Genomic DNA, 23,797 nt, shown 5'->3' with positions numbered 1-23,797 from the left:
CTCAGTTCTGAGAATTCTGCTCAGGCCCCTGCATGGTTAGAGTAGAGAGATCCTCACTGACAGGGTTTGAGGTGGTGGCTAGGATTATGAGCCAAGAAGGAGAATAGGGGCCACTTGATGCTATGCAGTGCTGTCAGCATGGGGTGGGGAGAGGACCGTGGGAACAAGAAAAATTGTATAACATATATATATATATATATATATATATATATTTTTTTTTTTTTTTTGGTTACACCCATCAGCACTTGGGTCACTCCTGGCTCTGTGCTCAGAAATCGCTCCTGGCAAGCTCGGGACCATATGGGATACTGGGATTTGAACCGGGGACCATCCTTTGTTGGCCACATGCAAGGCAAACACCCTAGCACTGTTGTAGGGTTCTGGCGCCAGGCCCCCGACGAGACTGATGCAAGGGTGGCTAAGGGTCTCTTCTAGTCCATAGCCTCAGACACTAGACCCAGGAAAAGAAGGGAAGACTTCGAGCCACAGACCACTGACAGGGAAGTATCATCAGAACAATAGATTTTGGGGGCCAGAGAGATAGCATGGCGATAGGGCATTTGCCTTGCATGCAGAAGGACTGTGGTTCGTATCCCGACATCCCATGTGGTTCCCCGAGCCTGCCAGGAGCGATTTCTGAGCGTAGAGCCAGGAGGAACCCCTGAGCACTGCCGGGTGTGACCCAAAAACAAAAAACAAAACAAAACAAAAAAAGCGGTTGCAATGCTTGTGGCACTATCAGCTTAGGTTGTTTGACCTGGATCACTTTCTTCTGCGCTCATCAGCAGGGACACAAGTCTCTAAACAGAGACTCCTTTTTATTCAAGACCAGCTTGCAGAAATCCCCTTATTTCCCAGTCTCTCTCCCCACAACTCTTATCTTTTTACTTATAAGAACCGAGTGAGTGGGACCGGCATGGTGGTGCTAGAGGTAAGGTGTCTGCCTTGCCAGCGCTAGCCTAGGAGGGACCGCGGTTCGATCCCCCGGCATCCCATATGGTCCCCCAAGTCAGGAGCGACTTCTGAGCGGATAGCCAGGAGTAACCCCTGAGTGTCACCAGATGTGGCCCAAAAAGCAAAAAAAAAAACAAAAAACAAAAAAAAAACCGAGTGAGTTATGCAGGAGGCGCTGGGGGCCTATGGGGTTTGTGCCTGGCTTAGGTTGTCCTGGTGACACCTAAAGGATGTCCCAGGATGTCCCATCATTGACTACCAAACCAGCCTATAGGCCATGGGTTTCTGCTATCATAACTTATGCTGCAGCCTCTCTGTTTCCAGTTTCTACATTAGCAAGCATTGCAGCCGTGTGAAAATGGCTCTTAATCATGACCACTGGATGATTTATTTTTTTTTATTTTTATTTTTTTTTGGTTTTTGGGCCACACCCTGTGACGCTCAGGGGTTACTCCTGGCTATGCGCTCAGAAGTTGCTCCTGGCTTCTGGGGGTACCATATGGGACGCCGGGGAATCGAACCGCTGTTCGTCCTAGGCTAGCTAGGTAAGGCAGGCACCTTACCTCCAGCGCCACCGCCCGACCCCACCACCGGATGATTTAAATACAAGGTCCAAAAGTAATGATAATCAAAAAAAAATAATAATTTTCTGCCAATGCAAATAAAGGGTAGTAAACAAAGAGAACCAATTAAACCAATTTCGATACCAAGACGATCCCGTCTTTCACTTTTTCCTTTGTTCAATTCCCACCTGCATTTTATTAATAGAGTCTGCGGCCAGTCCAGTACGTTCAGTATAGATGCAGCAATCTTCATGTAGGGCAGCACAAAGTCCACCCTCTTTCAGGAAAAGTCTGTCCAGGCCTCGATTTTGCAACACCACCTCAGTAAGGAAGTCCGCAGGTATGTGATGGAGTTTGCCAATTTTAGTCAAATATTCATCAATTTGTCGTCTCTTGCTGCAATGGCTACATGCTTGGTTCCAAGGGCTTCTGCTTCAGTGGCTGCTCCTGCAAGGCTTTAAAAGGGAGGCCACAGTGATAGCGGCACATACCTTGGGTCCTACTTAAAGGCAAGTTATGCTGGGATAGCGTACATATCTGGAACAGAATGCCAGATAACTTGGGGAATTAACAGGACGATGACACATCATCTGGGTCATTGCTTAAAAATGCTGATCGAGGGGCCGGAGAGATACATGGAGGTAAGGCGTTTGCCTTTCATTGGGCAGGTCTCAGTTCGAATCCCGGCATCCCATATGGTCCCCTGTGGCCTGCCAGGGAGCAATTTCTGAGCGCATAGCCAGGAGTAACCCTGAGCACTTCCGGGTGTGGACCCAAAAAACCACACACACAAAAAAAAATGCTGATCGAGGGCCTGGAGCCATAGCGCAGTGGTAGGGAGTTTTGCCTTGCATGCAGCTGACCTAGGAGGGACCATGGTTTGATCCCCCGGCGTCCCATATGGTACCCCAAGCCAGGAGCAGATTTCTGAGCTGAATAGCCAGGAGTAACCTCTGAGCGTCACCGGGTGTGTGTGGCCCTAAAAAAAAAAAAAAAAAAAAGCTGTTTGGGCTGGAGAGATAGCATGGAGGTAGGGCGTTTGCCTTGTATGCAGAAGGACAATGGTTCAAATTCCAGCATCCCCCCAAGCCTGCCAGGAGCGATTTCTGAATATAGAGCCAGGAGGAACCTCTGAGCACTGCCAGGTGTGACCCAAAGGCAAAAAAAAAAAAAAAAAAAAAAGCTGATTGATATAGACACTAGGTAAAGCCTATATATTTTTTTTAAGTGCAGTGTGTGTGTGTGTGTGTGTGGTTTTTTTATTTGGGGGGAAGGGTGCCACCCCACAGCACTCAGGCTCTGTGGTTTAAGGGACCAGGACCATACAGGATGTCTGGGATGGAACTCTGGTAGGCTACTTGAAGTCACATGCCATACCCACTGTGCCATCTATCCAGAACCCCCAGCTATACCAGCTTTATCTCAACTCAAGTTGTTTAAGACTGCTTACTTTTGTAGTAAAAATGTAAAATCTCAGAGTTGATTCTTTCTCTGTTTCAGGACCTGAGTAGGTAAGGGCCTATATTTTTACAACAATCAAAATAAGGAGATGTCCAATTGGTAAAATTGAGGCAATAAAGGGGAACGATCAGGGCCGGAGGACATAGCACAGCAGTAGAGCATTTGCCTCGCAAGCAGCCGACCCAGGACCTACGGAGGTTTGAATCCCGCATCCATATGGTCTCCCGAGGCCTAGCCACAAGCGATTTCTGAGCACAGAGCCAGGAGTGACCACTGAGCGCCACCAGGTGTGACTCAAAAACAACAATAACAACAAGATAAAAAATAAAATAAAAAGTGGGGAACGATTGTATTGTCTCCTTTGCCCACTATATCGGCAGGGAGTCTTGAACTGGACCTGTCCAAATGTCAGTCGCAAATGTCAAATGTCAGAGTGACAGATGTGGAACTTACCAGTTGAATTTTCAGTTGCATTTATATATATATATATATATAAATATATTTTATATATATTTTTATATATATATAAAAGATTGATTAAGGGCAATAGCTTCATAAGAGGGTGGGGGGCTGCATGAAAACAAAGCGAGCAAGCCTTAGTTGAATTAGGCCTGGTATAGTCTAGCGTAGCAGAGTTGAAATGCATGAGCTGCCACAGGGCATGCGCAGTAGGTTTTAAACCTAAGCAAACATGGCGCATGGACAGTGGCCCACTAGGGATCATGGTAAATTGGGATCTAAATATTGGTGACCTGGAGGTCAGAGCAGTTGGACTGGGTGCTGAGAAGCTGAGAGAAGTTACAGGGAGAGCAGGAGGCCATAGTTCAGGCCCTATTTTAAAGGTAAGATAAGTGATATTAACTGGATTTTAAAAAGTAATCCAGAATCATGGCCAGATTCAAAAAATCTTAATCCCTACATCATTCTTCTTTTAAATTTTTCTCCATTTTTCTTTCCAGTTTCTGTAAACTGTAAAAGCACAGGCTTACATTGAGTAACCCCGGGTGAGCACACAGCTGATGGTATTTTGGTAATTTTATAAAATTTTCGGTGTTATGCTTTATCCAGCTGCCTAAACCTGTAAACTCACACCCCGATGTGGTACAATATAATTCCATTCGGTTCCACATTTAATTGTAGAAAAAAGGCCATGACCCGGGCATATATAAAAATTGTAAGTCGTGCAAATTACTTTTTTTAATTTTTTTTTATTTTTTTGCTTTTTGGGCCACACCCGGTGACGCTCAGGAGTTACTCCTGGCTATGCGCTCAGAAATTGCTCCTGGCTTGGGGGACCATATGGGATGCCGGGGGATCGAACCGCGGTCCGTCCAAAGCTAGCGCAGGCAAGGCAGGCACCTTACCTCTAGCGCCACCGCCCGGCCCCCTGTAAATTATTTTTTTGCACTTAACGTGGAGCAACCATAAGATAAATCACGTGGGTCATGGTACCCAGGGCCTGTCCAAGGTATTTTATTTTATTTATTATTATTTTTTGTTTGTTTGGGTCACACCCGGTAGCGCTTGGGTTCCTCCTGGCTCTGCGCTCGGAAATCATTCCTGACAGGCTCGGGGAACCACATGGGATGCTGGGATTCGAACCACCTTTGGTCCTGGGTCAGCGCTTGCCAAGTCAAACACCCTACCACTGTGTTAGTGCTATCTCTCCGACAAAATATAAATTTTTATAAAAGGATTCTCAATATTTGTAATCCAGAGGAATCAAGGTATAACCTCATCACACACATTATTAGTTACTTTGCTTTTTTTCTTTCAATAACTTAGTACATTACCCAAAATAGTTCTCTTTCTCTGTTTCAGGCATATAATTTTGCAGTTTTTAAGAACATATCTTATAATTTCTGTTTCACTTTTATTTTATTTTATTTTATTTTTTATTTTTTTATTTTTTTTTGGTTTTTGGGCCACACCCAGTAACGCTCAGGGGTTACTCCTGGCTATGCGCTCAAGAAGTTTGCTCCTGGCTTGGGGGACCATATGGGACGCCGGGGGATCGAACCACGGTCCGTCCAAGGCTAGTGCAGGCAAGACAGGCACCTTACCTCTAGCGCCACCGCCCGGCCCCTATTTTTTGGTTTTTAAGGTCACACCCAGCAGCGCTCAGGGGTTATTCCTGGCTCTATGCTCAGAAATTGCTCTTGGCAGGCTCGGGGAATCATATGGGATGCCGGGATTCAAACCACTGACCTTATGCATGCAAGGCAAACGCTCTACCTCTATGCTATCTCTCAGGCCCTCTGCTTCAGTGTTTTAACTGATAGCTAAATTCTAAATTTGGTAAATGCAAATAGTTTAAAAAAGGCTAACCACATGCCTGGAACCCAGTCAGTCTTATGCCAATAAACTTGGGATGAGGCCTTTTTGTAATGAGGCTAAGGATTTTTTTCCGTTTTCCCCATATTTTTCTAGGCCTATGCAAACAACGGCACTGTCACACCTTTACTATATTTTTTTATTCTTATCCTTTAAGGAAAACAGAAAAACAAAAAAACAATATACTGAACTTAAAAACAAATAACTAGTAGAATGCCTGTCTCGAATACAGGAGAGGGGAGGGGGAGGGGGAATGTTACACTGGTGAAGGGGAGTGTTCTGTTTGTGACTGTAACCCAACTATGATCATGTTACTTAAATAAAAAATATATTTATGGGGCTGGCTAGGTGGCGCTAGAGGTAATGTGTCTGCCTTGCAAGTGCTAGCCAAGAAAGGACCACGCACGAGGTTCAATCCCCCAGTGTCCCATATGATCCCCCCAAGCCAGGGGCAATTTCTGAGCACTTAGCCAGGACTAACCCCTGAGCATCAAACAGGTGTGGCCCGAAAACCAAAAAAATAAAATAAAATAAATATATATTTAAAAAAAAAAAAAAGGCTAACCACAATATTTTGCACATAATTTTCTACTTTTAGATACCTTTATAATTAAAATTAATTTTCTTTTTTGTTTGTTTTTATTTTTGTTTTTGGATCACACCCGGCAGTGCTCAGGGGTTATTCCTGGCTCCAGGCTCAGAAATTGCTCCTGGCAGGCACAGGGGACCTTAGGGGATGCCGGATTCGAACTGATGACTTCCTGCATGAAAGGCAAATGCCTTACCTCCATTCTATCTCTCCAGCCCCTAAAATTAATTTTCTAATAGAAATATAAAACACTCAAATTTTAATACTGTTGTAACCTGTTTGAAAAAAAATGGGGGGGGGAGGCACACCTGGTGGCGCGGACGGATTACACCTGGCTCTGTGCTCAGAAATCGCTCCAGTAGGCTGAAGCAGTAGCACTAGAGGTAAGGCATCTACCTTGTGTCTGCCTAGGACGGACCACAGTTCAATCCCTCAGCACCCCATATGGTCCCCACAAGCCAGGAGTGTGGGCCCCTTCCCAAAACAAACAAACAAACAAAAAGAAATCACTCCTGGCAGACACAGAAGACCATATGGGATGCCAGTATTCGAACCACCCTTGGTCCTGAGTCAGCTGCTTGCAAGACAAACAACTGTGTTTGACAAACTGCTGTGCTACCTTTCCGGCCCCCCTGTTTGAATTTAAAATGACAAAAGTTTTTTTTTTTTTTTTTTTTTTTTTTTTTACTGATAATCTGTTGTCTATGACCTTGCTCCAAAATTCCTAAGGGCCAGGGTGGTGGTTTTTCTTTATCTATTTTAAAGCATCTAATTTTATTTGAGAGAGTGGCCACTGCAGCACCCAGACAGATTCTCCCAGGATATTAATGGTACCAGAGAGGCAGTGGCCTCTAGTATTGGGGGTGAGCCTGGCCCCCACCTGTAGGTGTTCTGGAGACATCAGCCTCCTTCAATTGCCCCAGTATATTCGGTCCTAAGAGATTAGAAGATAAGCCTCTGGCTATGCAGGGTATTATAGCCCCTGATTTATTTTATTTATTTATTTATTTATTTTTGGTTTTTGGGCCACACCCGGCGGTGCTCAGGGGTTACTCCTGGCTGTCTGCTCAGAAATAGCTCCTGGCAGGCACGGGGGACCATATGGGACACCGGGATTTGAACCAACCACCTTTGGTCCTAGATCGGCTGCTTGCAAGGCAAACGCCGCTGTGCTATCTCTCCAGGCCCTAGCCCCTGATTTTTTGTTTGAATCTTAATGTTTTCAAGAGAGGGGGTACCTCCCCCTACTCCTGACACCTTCAATCCAGTAGGCTGGAAACCCCACTATAAGGGTGAAGACTCCTTAGCTGAAGCCTTTTTAGTACTTCCTCTTGGGATGACGAGCTGTGGGATTCCCAGATTTTGTTTAAAGGCTTCCTCACCCTTATCAAATTTAGATTTACAGTCAGGCTGCCAGTGAAACCTGTTTTTGTATCACGGACATGGAGTGGAGGGAGATTTTCTGTTGTACCACTTTTCACCTTGTTGTTTAGGGTGCTTACAGAATTACCAATATTATCTTGCAACCAATTATTATCCACCCAAATTTTAGAAATTTCTAAAGTCAGAGAAACTTCTTTTTTTTTTTTTTTTGGCTTTTTGGTCACCCAGCAGCACTCAGGGGTCATTCCTGGCTCTACGCATAGAAATCGCTCCTGGCAGGCTCAGGGAACCATATGGGATGCCGGGATTCAAACCACAGTCCTTCTGCATGCAAGGCAAATGCCTTACCTCCATGCTATCTCTTGGGCCCCAAGAAACTTCTTGTGTGTGTGTGTGTGTGTGTGTGTGGTTTTTGGGTCACACCCGGCAGTGCTCAGGGGTTATTCCTGGCTCCAGGTTCAGAAATTGCTCCTGGCAGGCACGGGGGGACCATATGGGGCGCCGGGATTCGAACCCATGACCTCCTGCATGAAGGGCAAACGCCTTACCTCCATGCTATCTCTCCAGCCCCGAAACTTCTTTTTTAATTATTTTCAGTAGACTTTTTGTTTGTTTTTGGGCCACACCCAATGAAACTCAGGGGTTACTCCTGACTATGCACTCAGAAATTGCTCCTGGCTTGGGGGGCCATATGGGATATCAAGGGGATCAAACCTCGGTCTGTCCTAGGCTAGCACGGCAAGGCAAATTACTGCTTGCGGGCCCGGAGAGATAGCACAGCGGCGTTTGCCTTGCAAGCAGCCGATCCAGGTGGTTGGTTCGAATCCTGGTGTCCCATATGGTCCCCTGTGCCTGCCAGGAGCTATTTCTGAGCAGACAGCCAGGAGTCACCCCTGAGCACCACCGGGTGTGGCCCAAAAACCAAAAAAAAAAAAAAAAAAAAAAGAAGGCCGGGCGGTGGCGCTGGAGGTAAGGTGCCTGCCTTACCTGCGCTAGCCTAGGAGACGGACCGCGGTTCGATCCCCGGGCGTCCCATATGGTCCCCCAAGCCAGGAGCGACTTCTGAGCGCATAGCCAGGAGTAACCCCTGAGCGTTACCGGGTGTGGCCCAAAAACCAAAAAAAAAAAATTACCGCTTGCGCCATCACTCCAGCCCCTATTTTCAGTAAAAATTCAAAAAAGCCAAATTATTTTTTCTTTCCCTAGCTAGTCAGGTTACCAATTAGCATAGAGACAACAATCGGCCTAGGGCAATTTTTTTGGTCAGATAAACAAATTCTAAGGCTGCTTGGTTTTAAAAAAAATTTTTTTTCCAACCTTTTTTTTTTTTTTTTTTTTTTTTGCATCACACCCAGCAGCACTCAAGGGTTACTCCTGGCTCTATGCTCAGAAATTGCTCCTGGCAGGCTCGGGGGACCACATGGGATGCCAGGATTCAAACCACTGTCCTGCATGCAAGGCAAACGCACTACCTCCATGCTATCACTTCGGCCCTCAATCAATTTTTAGCCTAAAATGCGGCAATACTCAATCATAAACAGCAAAAAGCACGACACAATTTAAACACAATTTAAACAAAAATAGAACACACTGACAAAATGAATAAAAGCAAATTTTTCACAATCCTCATTCCTTAGGGGAATAGAGAAAAAGCAATCCTTGACGTCAATAACTACTAAATGCAAGTTACTAGGAATGGCTGGAATTCATGGCATGCCCCTTAGGGAGGGTCCTCTAAATTATCATATTTTTTATTAATCTTTTTAAAATTTACAACATACACCACTTCCCAGAGATCTTTTATGGGCTGATTGATGGTCTAATGTGGTCAAATGTTAGATGTTACTTGATTATGGTTTAAAATGTCCAGTTGAATTGAGGATAGAGGCCACCGAGACTGGGTCCTCCTTCCATTTTAATTTTGGGGACCCATGGAACAGTGCCCCCCCTACTGGGGGGGCAATTCTTTATTTTGTTTAGAAACATATGTTTTTGCCTATCTCAGTATATCCAGCTCTAACAAGTTATTTCTTTTTTTTTTTTTTTTTTTGGTTTTTGGGCCACACCCGGCGGTGCTCAGGGGTTACTCCTGGCAGTCTGCTCAGAAATAGCTTCTGGCAGGCACGGGGGACCATATGGGACACCAGGATTCGAACAAACCACCTTTGGTCCTGGATTGGCTGCTTGCAAGGCAAACACCGCTGTGCTATCTCTCCGGGCCCAACAAGTTATTTCTAATAAAAACAAAATCTCCATTTGAATTACCCTATTTTTTTAAATTTTTTAAATTTTTTTAATTTTTTTTGGTTTTTGGGTCACACCCGACAGTGCTCAGGGATTACTCCTGGCTCTATGCTCAGAAATCGCTCCTGGCGGCTGGGGGGGGGGGACACTATATGCGATGCCGGGATTCGAACCACCTACCTTCTGCATGAAAGGCAAATGCCTGGGGCTGGCGCTGTGGTGCTAGAGAGATAAGGTGTCTGTCTGCCTTGCCAGCACTAGCCTAGGACAGACTGCGGTTCTATCCCCCGGAGTTCCATAAGGTCCCCCAAGCCAGGAGTGACTTCTTTTTTTTTTGTTTTTGTTTTTGTTTTTGGGTCACACCCAGCGGTGCTCAGGGGTTACTCCTGGCTGTCTGCTCAGAAATAGCTCCTGGCAGGCACGGGGGACCATTTGGGACACCAGGATTCGGGATTCGAACCAACCACCTTTGGTCCTGGATTGGCTGCTTGCAAGGCAAACACCACTGTGCTATCTCTCCGGGCCCTCAGGAGTGACTTCTGAGCGCATAGCCAGGAGTAACCCCTGAGTGTTACTGGGTGTGCCCCACCCCCAAAAAAAGGCAAACCACTTTACCTCCATGCTATCTCTCCGGCCCCGAATTACCCTATTTAATAAAATCCTTAGTTTCAAAGGTTTCTAGTGGAAAGTTTCTCACACCTTGCACTTTCGGTCCTGCAGACAGGTTCCATTCACTTGGAGTTTTGTCAATTTTAATAGTGGTTTTATCTGCCATTATAAAGCAAAGAATAGCAATTTGCCAATAGCAACGAAAACAATTTGCCTCCTATGTTGACAGATTCCCTGGGGGTCAGGGGCTGTGTCCACTGGAGATACTACTAGAGGGCCACTCTTTTTTTTTTTTTTTTTTGGTTTTTGGGCCACACCCATTTGACGCTCAGGGGTTACTCCTGGCTATGCGCTCAGAAGTCTCTCCTGGCTTGGGGGACCATATGGGACACCGGGGGATCGAACCGCAGTCCGTCCTAGGCTAGTGCTGGCAAGGCAGACACCTTACCTTTAGCGCCACCGCCCGGCCCCTAGAGGGCCACTCTTGACTGAAATTACAGAAATGGGGCTATTCCCACTCTCAAAAATGTCTTGACCTCTGGTCCTTACTATCCTTATCTGACCTTACCTCTCTAAAGTAAGTTTTATCGCCTTTGGAGGAAAGTTTCCCAGAGCCAGAAGGGAGAGATAAGGGTGCCAGTGGCTGCAGAAGCACAAGGACAAAAGTAAAAGCAGCCTGCCAGAGCTGGTGAGGTGGTGCTAGAGGTAAGGTGTCTGCCTTGTTAGCGCTAGCCAAGGAAGGACCATGGTTCGATCCCCCAGCATCCCATATGGTCCCCCAAGCTAGGAGCAATTTCTGAGTGCTTAGCCAGGAGTAACCCCTGAGCATCAAATGGGTGTGGCCATAAAACTAAAAAAAAAAAAGAAAGAAAGAAAGAAGAAGCAGTCTGCCAAATATTTTTGGGATAGTATTTTGCTTAAACCAATATGTGCCTAGTAGGTGCACGAATTTCCTTCTGCAGGGACAGGTCTTTATCTGGGGAGACCTGTTCATGACCCCTTTATCCTGTCACAGGTGATTTTACAGCCTAGAGACTTATTTGGAGGACTGTGCCCGAGGGGATATTCAGACTGCTTCAATGAAGAGGAATGTCACAGAATGAGAGGCAAGAGGTTTTAGGATTAGAGGCACAGCAGAGGAGAAACTGATGAACAGAGTCAGAAAAGGAGAGGCAGGAAAATAAAGCAAATAGGCAACAAAAAAAGAGAAAGAAAATGCAACAGCCATAAATTTGACTATGTATATAGTCAAATATATACACTGAACTGTATGGTTGCAGAATTCTATCTCTCCCCTGAAAAAACAACGACGATTACCTGAGGGTCCTGAGAAAGCCATGTTGGCATCAGATGTAGAGTTCTGGATGTAGGGTTCTGGCACCAGGCCCCCCGACGAGCCGAATGTAAGGGTGGATAAGGGTCTCTTCCAGATCATAGCCTCCGAGGCTAGACCTGGGAAAAGCAGGGAAGACTTCGAACCACAGGCACTCACAGTATTATCAGAGCAATAGAGTTGTTTTTTTTTGTTGTTGTTGGTTGGTTTTTGGGTCACACCCATTTGAGGCTCAGGGCTTACTCCTGGCTATGCGCTCAGAAATCGCCCCTGGCTTGGGGGGGACCATATGAGACGCTGGGGGATCGAACCGAGGTCTGTGTCCTACACTAGCGCTTGCAAGGCAGACACCTTACTTCTAGCGCCACCTTCCCGACCCCAATAGAGTTGGTTTATTGAAGGTAGGGACAAGGCTTTTAAGGGCAGACTTTAGACAGGAAACAGAATGTGGGGAATACAGTGTAGGCATTACAGAAACACGATGGTGACTCAAGCAGTAGGGGTTGCCTTGCATGTGGTTGACCTAGGATGGACCTTCTTTTTTTTTTTTTGGTTTTTGGGCCACATCCGGCTGTGCTCAGGGGTTACTCCTGGCTGTCTGCTCAGAAATAGCTCCTGGCAGGCACGGGGGACCCTATGGGACACCGGGATTCGAACCAACCACCTTTGGTCCTGGATCAGCTGCTTGCAAGGCAAACGCCGCTGTGCTATCTCTCCAGGCCCGGATGGACCTTCTTAATCCCTCTCTCCTCCCAAGTCAGCCTCCTTTACTTGCCCATTCCAGGTGTGGGAAGTTCTGATCATTCAAGTGGAATACATAAGTTGGGGGAGGGGTTCCCACAAACAGTCACAAGGTACATGGCATTATTGATTTGGTTAGTATGCAAAGACAGAGATTACAATGCCCATGGTATCATTAAATCAGAAAGTCTGTAAAGATAGAATAGTGGTTGCAATGCTTATGGCACTATTAGCCTAGACAGATTGTTTGACCTGGATGATTTTCTTCTTGGCTCATCTGCACCCATAACAGCAGGGACTCAAGTCTCTAAACAGAGACTTCCTTTTATATTCAAAACCAGCTTGCAGAAATCCCCTTATTTCCCAGCCTCTCTCCCCACATGCTGTGCTATCGCTATCTTTGAATTCAGGTTCCTCCAGTAAAATATAGAAGCAGCTTTGGGGGCTTTGCCTGTCCACAAATTCAGTATACAGAGGCTTGGGTGATCGATGACCTCTGCCTGCAGGGTCCATGCTCTTGAGGCTGACAGCTGGGCCCTTGACCATGTGCCTCAGTGTTGTATTAATTAATTAACGATGGGGCTGGATGGTGGTGGATGCCATTCAGGCCACGTGGCTCAGCAACCCCCATGCAGCCGGCGGGTCCCAGGTTAGGCGAACAGCGGAATCAGACTCACAAGCAGGCAGACCTCAGGAAGCATTATCTTTATTCAGGCCCTAGCCACCACATGTGTGTGGCCTACTCATAACCTTTCAAGCATACAGCCATTCTAGGCTTGCCCTGCATCTTATCCTCTTTCAGCCATTTCCCTCAGAGCGCCCAGCAGCGCCAAAAGGCAAATAAGTACCCTACACCTCAGGTCTCCTCAGACAGATTTGGAGAACTATGGGGGAAGGGAGGGTACATGAGACTCCACAGGGCAGGGCCAGGCAGAACTCGAGCCCAGCTAAAGCCCCTCAATAATGAAACCAGCACAAAGTAATTGCAGAGAGGGCCAGTACATAGAGAAGGTGCCAGCTAGCACTCAGAAAAACCTGATCCTACCCTATCCCCCCAAAAAGGAAGAGAAATGAGAACTGTAAATTGGGGAGCCAGAAAGCTAGCACAGAGGTTTAGATACTTACCTTGCATGAAGCCAGGTTTGATTCTCAGCACCCCAACTTCCCTTGTTCCCCTCACCCAAAGCCCAGCGGACCAGAGCAAGCCTTCTGAGTACAATCCAGGCCCCCTAATGGTATACCTTAGCATAAGAGCAACCATCTTGCCCACAGACCAGCATTTTTCTTTTCATTTTCTTTTTTTGGTTTTTGGGCCACGCATGTGTGGTGATGCTCAGGGGTTTACTCCTGGCTATGTGCTCAAAAATCACTCCTGGCTTGGGGAACCATATGAGACGCCGGGGGATCCAACCAAGATCCGACCTAGGTCAGCGCGTCGCTTGCGCCACCACTCGGCTCCAGTTTTTTTCATTTTTGAAGCATACTCCAGCAATGTCCTGTGGTTGTGACCAGTGACAGATAACTTCCTAAGAATTGTGGGGGAAAGAGAAAGAATACAGTGGGGAAGGCATTTGCCTTGCACATGGTGGGTGAGGGTTTGATCCTCGGCATCCTTTATGGTCCCCTGAACATCACCAGATTACTTATTGCAGTCAAGAGTAATCCCTGGGGGCCAGAGATAGCATAAAGGTAATGCATTTGCTTTTCATGCAGAAGGTCATTGGTTGAAATCCCGACATACTATATGTCCTAGCCTGCCAGGAGCGATTTCTTTTCTTTTTTGGGGGGGGGTTTGGGTCACACCCGGCAGTGCTCAGGGGTTCCTCCTGGCTCCAGGCTCAGGGCGCCATACGGGATGCCAGGACTCGAACCAATGATCTTTTGCATGAAAGGAAAACGCCTTACCTCCACACTATCTCTCCAGCCTCGCCAGGAGCGATTTCTGAGCATGGAGCCAGGAGTAACTCCTGAGCACCTCCCGGTGTGAACCCCTCCCACGCAAAAAAAAGAGTAATCCCTGGGCTGGAGAGATAGCATGGAGGTAAGTCACTTGTCTTGCATACAGAAGGTCAGTGGTTCAAATCCCGGCATCCCATATGGTCCCCTGAGCCTGCCAGGAGCGATTTCTGAGCCTAGACCTAGGAATAACCCCTGAGCGCTGCCGGATGTGACTCAAAAACAAACAAACAAACAAACAAACAAACAAAAGAGTAATCCCTGAACACCACCAGGTATGGCTCCAAAACAAACAAGAACTGTAACTAAAGCTATAACATGTAAATTATTTTTTCAGTTAATACTGGTTACATGGGGCCCAGAGAGATAGCACAGCAGCGTTTGCCTTGCAAGCAGCCGATCCAGGACTTAAGGTGGTTGGTTCAAATCCCGGTGTCCCATATGGTCCCCTGTGCCTGCCAGGAGCTATTTCTGAGCAGACAGCCAGGAGTAACCCCTAAGCACCGCCAGGTGTGGCCCAAAAAACAAAAATAAATAAATAAATAAATAAATAAATAAATAAATAAATAAATAAATACTGGTTATATGGATTTTTTTTGTCAACTCCAGAAATAACTGCTTATTGATTGAGTCCCAAGACAGGGCTTTCCAGTTACCAACAGCAGAAATAACTGCACAATTGTAACTGAACTTCTGGCTATTGTAAAGCTCACAAAAATCACTTCTTATCTGCTAAAGGAAGATGTACAACACTCGGGTGGTACGTGGGTGACCCTGCAACAGTTGGCAGCCCCAGCGGGACCCTAGTGTCCTGGGTCAGGACAAGGTCCTCTGGTGGCCTGTCCAGGTCTGGGGGCCAGCTGAGGGGCCTGCATTCACTTTTTCACCTCAAGGACAGTCCAGACCTTCCAACTTGTTGAACCTTTCTCAATGTGGCCCTGGATCTTCAAGTGACTGCAGGAGTGTGGGGTCAGCAGACAAGGCCCTCCTGGGCACCCCTCCTCTTTTCTAAGAGAGGCAGGGCTCTGAGCCTGAGGTGTGGGCATGCCTACCCTAGGAGTGGCAGGCTAGTTCCCCAGCCTGGCTCTCCTTTGTTTTTTTTTTTTTTTTTTTTTTTTTTTTTGGTTTTTGGGTCACACCCGGCGGTGCTCAGGGGTTACTCCTGGCTGTCTGCTCAGAAATAGCTCCTGGCAGGCACGGGGGACCATATGGGACACCGGGATTCGAACCAACCACCTTTGGTCCTGGATCGGCTGCTCACAAGGCAAATGCCACTGTGCTATCTCTCCGGGCCCCCTTTGTGTTTTCTTAGGGGCCATACCCAGACATGGTCATGAATGACTCCGGACTCTTTGTTCAGGAATTAATTATTCCTGGCAGTAGACATCTATCATCTATCAGATGATAGAGCCCAAGGGATCCAGCCTGAGTTGGTTGTGTGCAGGGAAATGCTGGACTATTGTTTCCAGCCTGGGGCCCCTCTCCTTCCCTGTCCCAGCCCTTCCTCAGGACTCAAGATCAGGTGGGCTGGCCTTGAGTCAAGCCTTGAGACACTGGGCGGGGTGTCTGCCCCTTCCCCCGATGGCCAACTAGACAGAGATAAAGCCCAGGGGGTCAAAAGCCCTGTAGAAGCCAGACCCTACTTCACTCCAGGGTTCTGCTCCCTCCTGGAGAGTTTGAGGGGGACTACCATTCAGAATCGAACCAGTGGGCCTTCTACCCTGGTTGCAGCCCAGAGCCTAAGCCCTAGGGTTAGGGCAGCTCCTGCGGTGGGGATCCCACAGGGCTGAGACTACTGGAATGTCTGGATTGCTCAGAGACATTCAGAGGTGTCCGTCCTCCAGAGAGAGTTAGAAGGGGCCATTCCCAGGCTTAAGGGGTGGAGGTAGAGGCCTAGGGCTTTGGCCTTGACAGAGTCTGGCTCCAATCCCCTGGCCAGGGCAGGGTCCCAGCCTTGCCCCACAGGCTACCAGACAGCTTTTGTTCTTGAATGGCCAAGGTAGAGCCAATCACAGATCTCCATAGGAAATACCCAAAACAAGTTGATCGATCCCAGCCCCAGTCTAGCACTGGAGAGCCACTCAGCTCATGCAGCTTCTGGGCCACAGAAACAGGCGCAGAACCTTAGCATGACCTGCCGGGCCCTGCTCCCATGGACACTGCTGCTCACCCAGTTGCTGGCAGCCACAGCGGTCCAGCCAGGCCAGCTGCTCGGGGCGCTGTCCTTCCAGGGCACTCTGGACCACGCTTCCTTGGGAGGCCTGTTAAATACACTGGTGGCCCGTGTGCACTGCGAGAGCGGGCTGTGTGGAAAGGTAAGTGCTCCACCCTGCCCTGCTCCTCATCCCAGGTGAGACACTCACCTTTCCCGGGCCGGAGAAGGGTGGGCTTGGTGGGTGTCCCCTGCCCAGCCTTTCTCTCTTCACAGTGCCTGACCGTGGAGCAGGCCCTGGCCCTGGGAGAACCCCCACGGGGGCCTCTGAATCCTGAGCACGTGGCCCGCCTCAGTGCGGCCATCACCCTCTACCTGGCTGATCCCGAGAGCACCTGTGCTGACATCCTGGCCGGACACTGGGCCACCCATGCCGACCACCTCCTGGCCCAGCTCCAGGGTCCCGGGGCACTGATCCCAGGCCTGACCCGGCTGCTGCAGAGAGTTGGAGCCCGGGGGCCCCACCCACCCCAGCCCCAGGTGGGGACACCCCAGCAGGCCGGCAGGGTGCAGAGAAGGGATCAGCGGATAATTGCTGGGGCACAGAGTGGGGAAATGGGGGTGTCGTGAGCTGAGCGGACCTGGGGTTCAGGTAGCACAAGTGTGAGGCTGAGGCCTGTCCCTTTCCAGGGCTGCGTGGAGCTGCCTCAGCTGCTGCAGGAAGTGAAGGAGCTGGGGGTCCCCTGCAGTCCCGGGCCCGTGCTGGCTGCCTTAGTGGACCATATCGGGAACGGGTCCTGTGTGTCCAGCCTGCCAGCGCCCCAGTACTTCATTGACTTTGTCTTCCGGCAGCACAGTGGTGATGCTCCCAGTCTTACCCTGGCTGGTGAGGCCCGGGCCAGGCAGGGCAGGGCGGGCAAGTGCCACCCACTGTACCCCAGGGACTGGGAATGTAGAGCCCCCACACTGAGCAGTGCTGTGCCCCACAGAGCTGACAGTCCTGATGCAGCGCCTAGGGCTGGCTCGAGTGGCTGAGTCGCACCATCATGCCCATGACCATGACCCGCACGAGGACTCAGGACAAAGCACCCAGACTCTGGCCACCACCATGCTCCGTGCCGCCACCAACAGCAACGCCAGCAGCATCTGGGACACAGTAAGAAGCCGGGTCCCTTGGGCTAGAAAGGCCAAGTCCTGTTGGCAGCATGTGCCCTGAGCCCATCCTTCCTCCTGCAGGTGTGCTTGAGTGCAAGAGAGGTGATGGACGTCTACAGCCTCTCGGTAGACACAGGAATAACCCCTGAGGCCTGGGCCCAGCTGAGCCCTGCCCTACTCCAGCAGCAGCTGAGTGGGGCCTGCAGCTCCCAGGCCAAGGCTCCAGTCCAGAACCAGCTCAGCCAGGCAGAGCGTGAGTGTCCGGGGTTGCCTCCGCTTTGCCTGCCTGCCTGGGGGTTGCCTCCGCTGTTCCTGCCTGCCTGTGGCCAGATGCTGGAAGCAGGGCAGGTGGCAAGGAGGCAGCGCTGGGCAGACACTGGTGGTAGAAAGTGGCATCAGAGTAAAGCCAGGGTGTCATGGGGAGACACGAGGTATGTGGGGAGAGAGGAGCTTGGAGGCTACGGGGTTGGGAGGCAGAGATAGGCTAAGTTCTGACGGTCTTTCTCATGCCATGGTGCTTTGCTTCCCAGAGTATCTGTACGGCTCCCTGGCCACGCTGCTCATCTGCCTCCTTGCTGGACTGGGATCTCTGCTCCTGTGCTGCGCACGCTGCAGTGTAGTCACCCATTACGTCCTGCAGGCCTTTCTGGGCATGGCTGTGGGCACCCTCACTGGAGACGCCGTCCTGCATCTGGTCCCGAAGGTTGGCCAGAGCCTCTTCTCCCAGGGCCCAGCCTGTCTCTGGAGCCTCCCGGATAGATTTCCCTCTCCCAGGCCCAGCCTGCCTCTACACCCTCCTTGGCCCATCCCTGCCCCAGCCCTAGCTCCTGGCCCCAGGGAAAGGGCAGGAGCTTCCAGGTCCCCAGTCTGTACTCCTTCCCACCAGGTGCTGGGGCTGCACGCTCACGACAAGGCTGAGGATCATCACCATGGCCCCCAGCCCACCTGGCGCCTCCTGGCCATGCTTGGCGGCTTCTATACCTTCTTCCTCTTTGAGAACTTCTTCAATCTTTTGATGTCTGTGGACCCCAAGGTGAGGCCCACGGGCTGGATGTGGTGGATGGAAAGAGGAGAAGAAGTGGGCCTTGGGGCCTGAGAGATAGCACAGCAGTAGAACTTTTGCCTTGCACGCAGCTGATTCGAAAGGATGGTGGTTCGAATCCCATATGGACCCTTGAACCTGCCCTTTCTGTGTGCAGAGTCAGAGGTAATCCCTGAGCGCTGCCCAATGTGACCCCCTCCCAAAAAGAGAAGTGGGCCTTTAGTCACCTCCCCCACAGGACCCAAAGGATGGACCCCGTAGCCACGAAGGACAGAGCCACAGTGTGTCCCTGAAGCTGGAGCCCAGTGAGCTCCGGCTGCCCGAACAGCCCCACGAGAGCTTGAGAACAGACCTGGTGAGCCAACCAACTCTGATGGCTTCTCTGCGCTGGGGACCCAGCCCCTACTCTCTTCCCTGCCCAGTGCCTCATTGTGGTCAACCCCTTCCAGGCGTCAGAAGAGAGCCCGGAGCTGCAGACTCAGAAAGCCGAGAGAAGGAGCCGAGGTGCCTCTGGAGGGAGGCCTGGATAAAGTGTGGGGGCCAGAGGATTGTTGGGGGAGCAGGGCACCAGTACAGGGCCATGCTGGGTATGGAGGGGTGGTGGGGTAGAGCGTGGCTAGCCAGCAGCATTGAGTGTAAAACCCCGCAAAATCCGCCCAATACCCTGGTCTGCAGAGCTGAGGTCGCTGCCTTACACGATCGTGGTGGGCGATGCTGTGAACAACTTCGCCGATGGTCTGGCCATAGGCATCGCCTTTGCCTCTTCCTGGAAGACTGGCGTAGCCACTTCCCTGGCAGTGTTCTGCCACGAGGTGCCACAGGAGCTGGGTGAGAGGCTGGGCCAACAGCTGGGGTCTGCAGCCCGGTGATGGTGATGGGACATGACACGGGACAGTGCTTGCAGGGACAGGCGATTTGATGGGGTGCAGCTGCTGTGGGGGGCTATCAGCTAGGGCCTTCCGGACCTGAGAGAACTGGGCCTTTGTGCGTGGCACTGGTGTCTGTGGGTTGGTCATGCGGAAGGAGTCTGGGTGGCTTGGGCCGGAGGGGTGAGGTTGGGGGGCCTCTGCCTTTGGACACCCTCTTCCAGGGGACTTTGCTGCCTTCCTCCATGCTGGGGTCTCGGTGCGCCGTGCACTGCTTCTGAACTTTGCTTCTGCGACCACGTCCTTCGCCGGTCTCTACCTGGCACTGGGGATTGGGATCACCGAGGACAACGAAGCCTGGATTCTAGCTGTCGTCACGGGCCTCTTCCTCTACGTGGCTCTCTGTGACATGGTCTGGTGGAGTCTGACAGGGCTGCCCCTGGGATGCAAGGGGCGGGCAGGGGCTGAGCTGATGCTGACCGGTCTTGATGCCTCCACAGCTCCCAGCCATGCTGAAAGTGCGGGACCGTCGGCCCTGGCTCCTTTTCCTTCTTCACAACGTGGGCCTGCTGAGCGGCTGGATCTTGATGCTCCTGCTGTCCCTGTATGAGGATAACATCACCCTCTTATGGCCTCGGCCTGGCTCTATTATGTCTCCTGGTGGCCTTTATCAGGGTCCATCATGATCCTTGGTGGCCTCTGTCGGCCTCCATCATCCATCATCCATCTCCTGGGCCTACTGGTCTCACTCTACTGCTGGCCTTCTTCCTACCTGCAATAAAGATATTCTCTCACTCTCGTGAAGTTTCTTTCCTTGAGCAGCGGGAAAGAATGTATAAGGAGTGCCTCTCTGTGTCCACATCTGGGCCCCCAGTCTCAAACATGATTATTTAGAGCAGGAAAAGCAAAACAGCCAGAGGTGCCCACCGGGAGGAGGAGGAGGAGGCCTGCAGAGGGATTTGGAGCTGATGTTTCTGAGGTGCAGGATGGGCTTAGTGGAGGGGCTCCCACGGCCACAGGGTGCACTGGTCAATGGGAGATCAGAGTGCAGGTGGGGACTGGTGGCTAGCGTGGTGGGCATTACTCTGTAGAGAGAACAAGGATCAGAAGCAGGACAAGCCACTACCACCCCGCTCCAGATGCCCCACAGCAGCTCTGCCAGACTGTTTTTGTCCTTTTTTTTTTTTTTTGGTTTTTGGGTCACACCCAACAGCGCTCAGGGGTTACTCCTGGCTATGTGTTCAGAAATCACTCCTGGCAGGCACAGGGACCATATGGGATGCCAAGATTCGAACCATTATTGGTCCTTGGTCTGCTGCTTGCAAGGTAAATGCCCTATACTGTGCTATCTCTCTGACCCCTGGAAAATAACTTCTAAAGAAGATGACCTCTAGCCATCTCTTATATAATCAATTCAATTAATCACTTCCTTTCTTCCTTTCTTTCTTTTGGTTTTTGGGTCACATCTGGCAGTGCTCAGGGGTTATTCCTGGCTCTGTGCTCAGAAATTGCTCCTGGCAGGCTCGGGAAACCATATGGGATGCCAGGATTCAAACCACTGTTCTTCTGCATACAAGGCAAACACCCCACCTCCATGCTATCTCTGGCCACTATTTTTGTTCTTTTTTTTTTGGTTTTTGGGCCACACCCGGCGGTGCTCAGGGGTTACTCCTGGCTGTCTGCTCAGAAATAGCTCCTGGCAGGCACGGGGGACCATATGGGACACCTGGATTCGAACCAACTACCTTTGGTCCTGGACCGGCTGCTTGCAAGGCAAACGCCGCTGTGCTATCTCTCCGGGGCCCTATTTTTGTTTTTTTTTTTGTTTTGTTTTGTTTTGGTTTTTGGTTTTTGGGTCACACCCAGTGACGCTCAGGGGTTAATCCTGGCTATGCTATGCGCTCAGAAGTCGCTCCTGGCTTGGGGGACCATATGGGACGCCAGCGGTCCGTCCTAGGCTAGCGCAGGCAGGCACCTTACCTCTAGCGCCACCGCCCGGCCCTATTTTTGTTCTTTTTTTTTTTTTTTTGGATCACACCCGGCGGTGCTCAGGGGTTACTCCTGGCTGTCTGCTCAGAAATAGCTCCTGGCAGGCACGGGGGACCATATGGGACACCGGGATTCGAACCAACCATATTTGGTCCTGGATCGGCTGCTTGCAAGGCAAACACCGCTGTGCTATCTCTCCGGGCCCAGTTCAACCTATTTTAAGTGCCCAAAATAATGAGTTTTTTTTATTTATTTATTTTTTGGTTTTTGGGCCACACCCGGTAACGCTCAGGGGTTACTCCTGGCTATGTGCTCAGAAGTTGCTCCTGGCTTGGGGGACCATATGGGACACCAGGGGATCAAACCGAGGTCCTCCAAGGCTAGCGCAGGCAAGGCAGGCACCTTACCTTTAGCGCCACCGCCCGGCCCCAATAATGAGTTTTTTTAAAAATTTATGTTGTATTTGAAAAAGATGACTTCTAGTTAAAACATTGAACCAAAATTAAATAAATCTAGAAGCTATGGTCTCTTACTGTGCTTATAAGTATTTCATGTTAAAAAAAATTTTGTTGGGGCCCGGAGAGATAGCACAGAGGCATTTGCCTTGCAAGCGGTGATCCAGGAGAAAAGGTGGTTGGTTCGAATCCCAGTGTCCCATATGGTCCCCTGTGCCTGCCAAGAGCTATTTCTGAACAGACAGCCAGGAGTAACACCTGAGCATCGCCGGGTGTGGCCCAAAAACCAAAAAAAAAAAAATTTTTTTTTGTTGGGGCCAGGCGGTGGTGCTAGAGGTAAGGTGCCTGCCTTGCCTGCGCTAGCCTTGGATGGACCTCGGTTCGATCCCCGGTGTCCCATATGGTCCCCAAAGCCAGGAGCGACTTCTGAGCGCATAGCCAGGAATAACCCCTGAGCGTTACCGGGTGTGGCCCAAAAACCAAAAAAAAAAAAATTTGTTTTTGGTTTTTGGGTCACACCTGTCAGCACTCAGAGGTTACTACTGGCTCTAGGCTCAGAAATCTCTCCTGGAAGGCTCGGGGGGGGCCATATGGGATGCGGGGGTTCGAACTACGTCTTTTGCTTGCAAGGCAAACGCCCTATCTCCATGCCATCCCTCCAGCCTCTCCATGTTAAAATTTTTTGTTTTGTTTTGTTTTTTTGTTTTTTGGGTCACATCCGGCGTTGCTCAGGGGTTACTCCTGGCTGTCTGCTCAGAAATAGCTCCTGGCAGGCACAGGGGACCATATGGGACACCGGGATTCGAACCAACCACCTTTGGTCCTGGATCGGCTGCTTGCAAGGCAAACGCCGCTGTGCTATCTCTCCGGGCCCCAAAATACATTATTTTATTTTATTTTATTTTATTTTTTGTTTTTTACACCACATCCAGCGGCACTCAGGGGTTCTTCCTGGCTCTCTGCTCAGAAATCGCTCCTGGCAGGCTCGGGGACCATATGGGATGCCGGGATTTGAACTACCCTTGGATTCGAACCACCCAGGATTCAAACCACCACTGTGCTATCTTTCTGGCCTCGCCTGTTTGAATTTAAAGTGACAAAAGTGGGGCCGGGCGGTGGCGCTAAAGGTAAGGTGCCTGCCTTGCCTGCGCTAGCCTTGGAGGACCGCGGTTCGATCCCCTGGTGTCCCATATGGTCCCCCAAGCCAGGAGCAACTTCTGAGCACATAGCCAGGAGTAACCCCTGAGCGTTACCGGGTGTGGCCCAAAAACCAAAAAAAATAAATAAATAAAGTGACAAAAGTTTTATTTTCCTGATATTCTGTTGTCTATGACCTTATTCCAAAATTCCTAAGGGTCAGGGTGGTGGTTTTCTTTATCTGTTTTAAAGCATCTCCCAGTCACCAGGATATTAACGGTACCTGAGAGGCAGTGGCCTCTAGTATTGGGGGTGGGCCTGGCCCCCATCTGTAGGTGTTCTGGAGACATCAGCCTCCTTCAATTGCCCCAGTATATTTGGTCCTAAGAGATTAGAGGATAAGCCTCTGGCTGTGAGAGGTATTATAGCCTCTGATTTTTTGTTTGAATCTTTTTTTTTTTTTGGTTTTTGGGTCACACCCAGCAGTGCTCAGGGGTTACTCCTGGCTCTAGGCTCAGAAATCGCTCCTGGCAGGCACGGGGGACCATATGGGACACGGGGATTCGAACCAACCACCTTTGGTCCTGGATCGGCTGCTTGCAAGGCAAAAGCCGCTGTGCTATCTCTCCAGGACCAGGTGAAGGCTTCTTGGTGGCAGCCTTTTTAGTACTTCTCTCGGGGTGATGGGGCTGAGGGATGCCCAGATTTTGTTAAAGGCTTCCACATCCATATCAAATTTAGATTTACAGTCAGGCTGCCAGTGAAACCTGTTTTCGTACCACAGGCATGGGATGGAGGGAGATTTTTTGTTGGGCCTTCCACCTTGCTTACTTA

The 23,797-nt window shown here is 49.9% G+C and overlaps 1 protein-coding gene across 1 annotated transcript; it reads left to right on the top strand.

Annotated features, from left to right (window-relative positions):
• The first annotated feature begins 16,296 nt into the window (after positions 1–16,296).
• Positions 16,297–20,068, top strand: LOC125997222 (zinc transporter ZIP4-like). The gene is made up of 12 exons (XM_049765648.1): positions 16,297–16,482; positions 16,596–16,837; positions 16,988–17,205; positions 17,309–17,475; positions 17,556–17,727; positions 18,005–18,177; positions 18,361–18,507; positions 18,755–18,871; positions 18,966–19,020; positions 19,192–19,344; positions 19,607–19,794; positions 19,883–20,068. The coding sequence occupies exons 1-12, from the start codon at positions 16,297–16,299 to the stop codon at positions 20,066–20,068; spliced, it is 2,004 nt and encodes a 667-aa protein (XP_049621605.1).
• Positions 20,069–23,797: the final 3,729 nt, after the last annotated feature.

The sequence above is a fragment of the Suncus etruscus genome, chromosome 19 (genome assembly GCF_024139225.1).
Source record: "Suncus etruscus isolate mSunEtr1 chromosome 19, mSunEtr1.pri.cur, whole genome shotgun sequence".
Classification (NCBI taxonomy): Eukaryota; Metazoa; Chordata; class Mammalia; order Eulipotyphla; family Soricidae; genus Suncus; species Suncus etruscus.
This window is presented reverse-complemented; position numbering and strand designations above follow the sequence as displayed.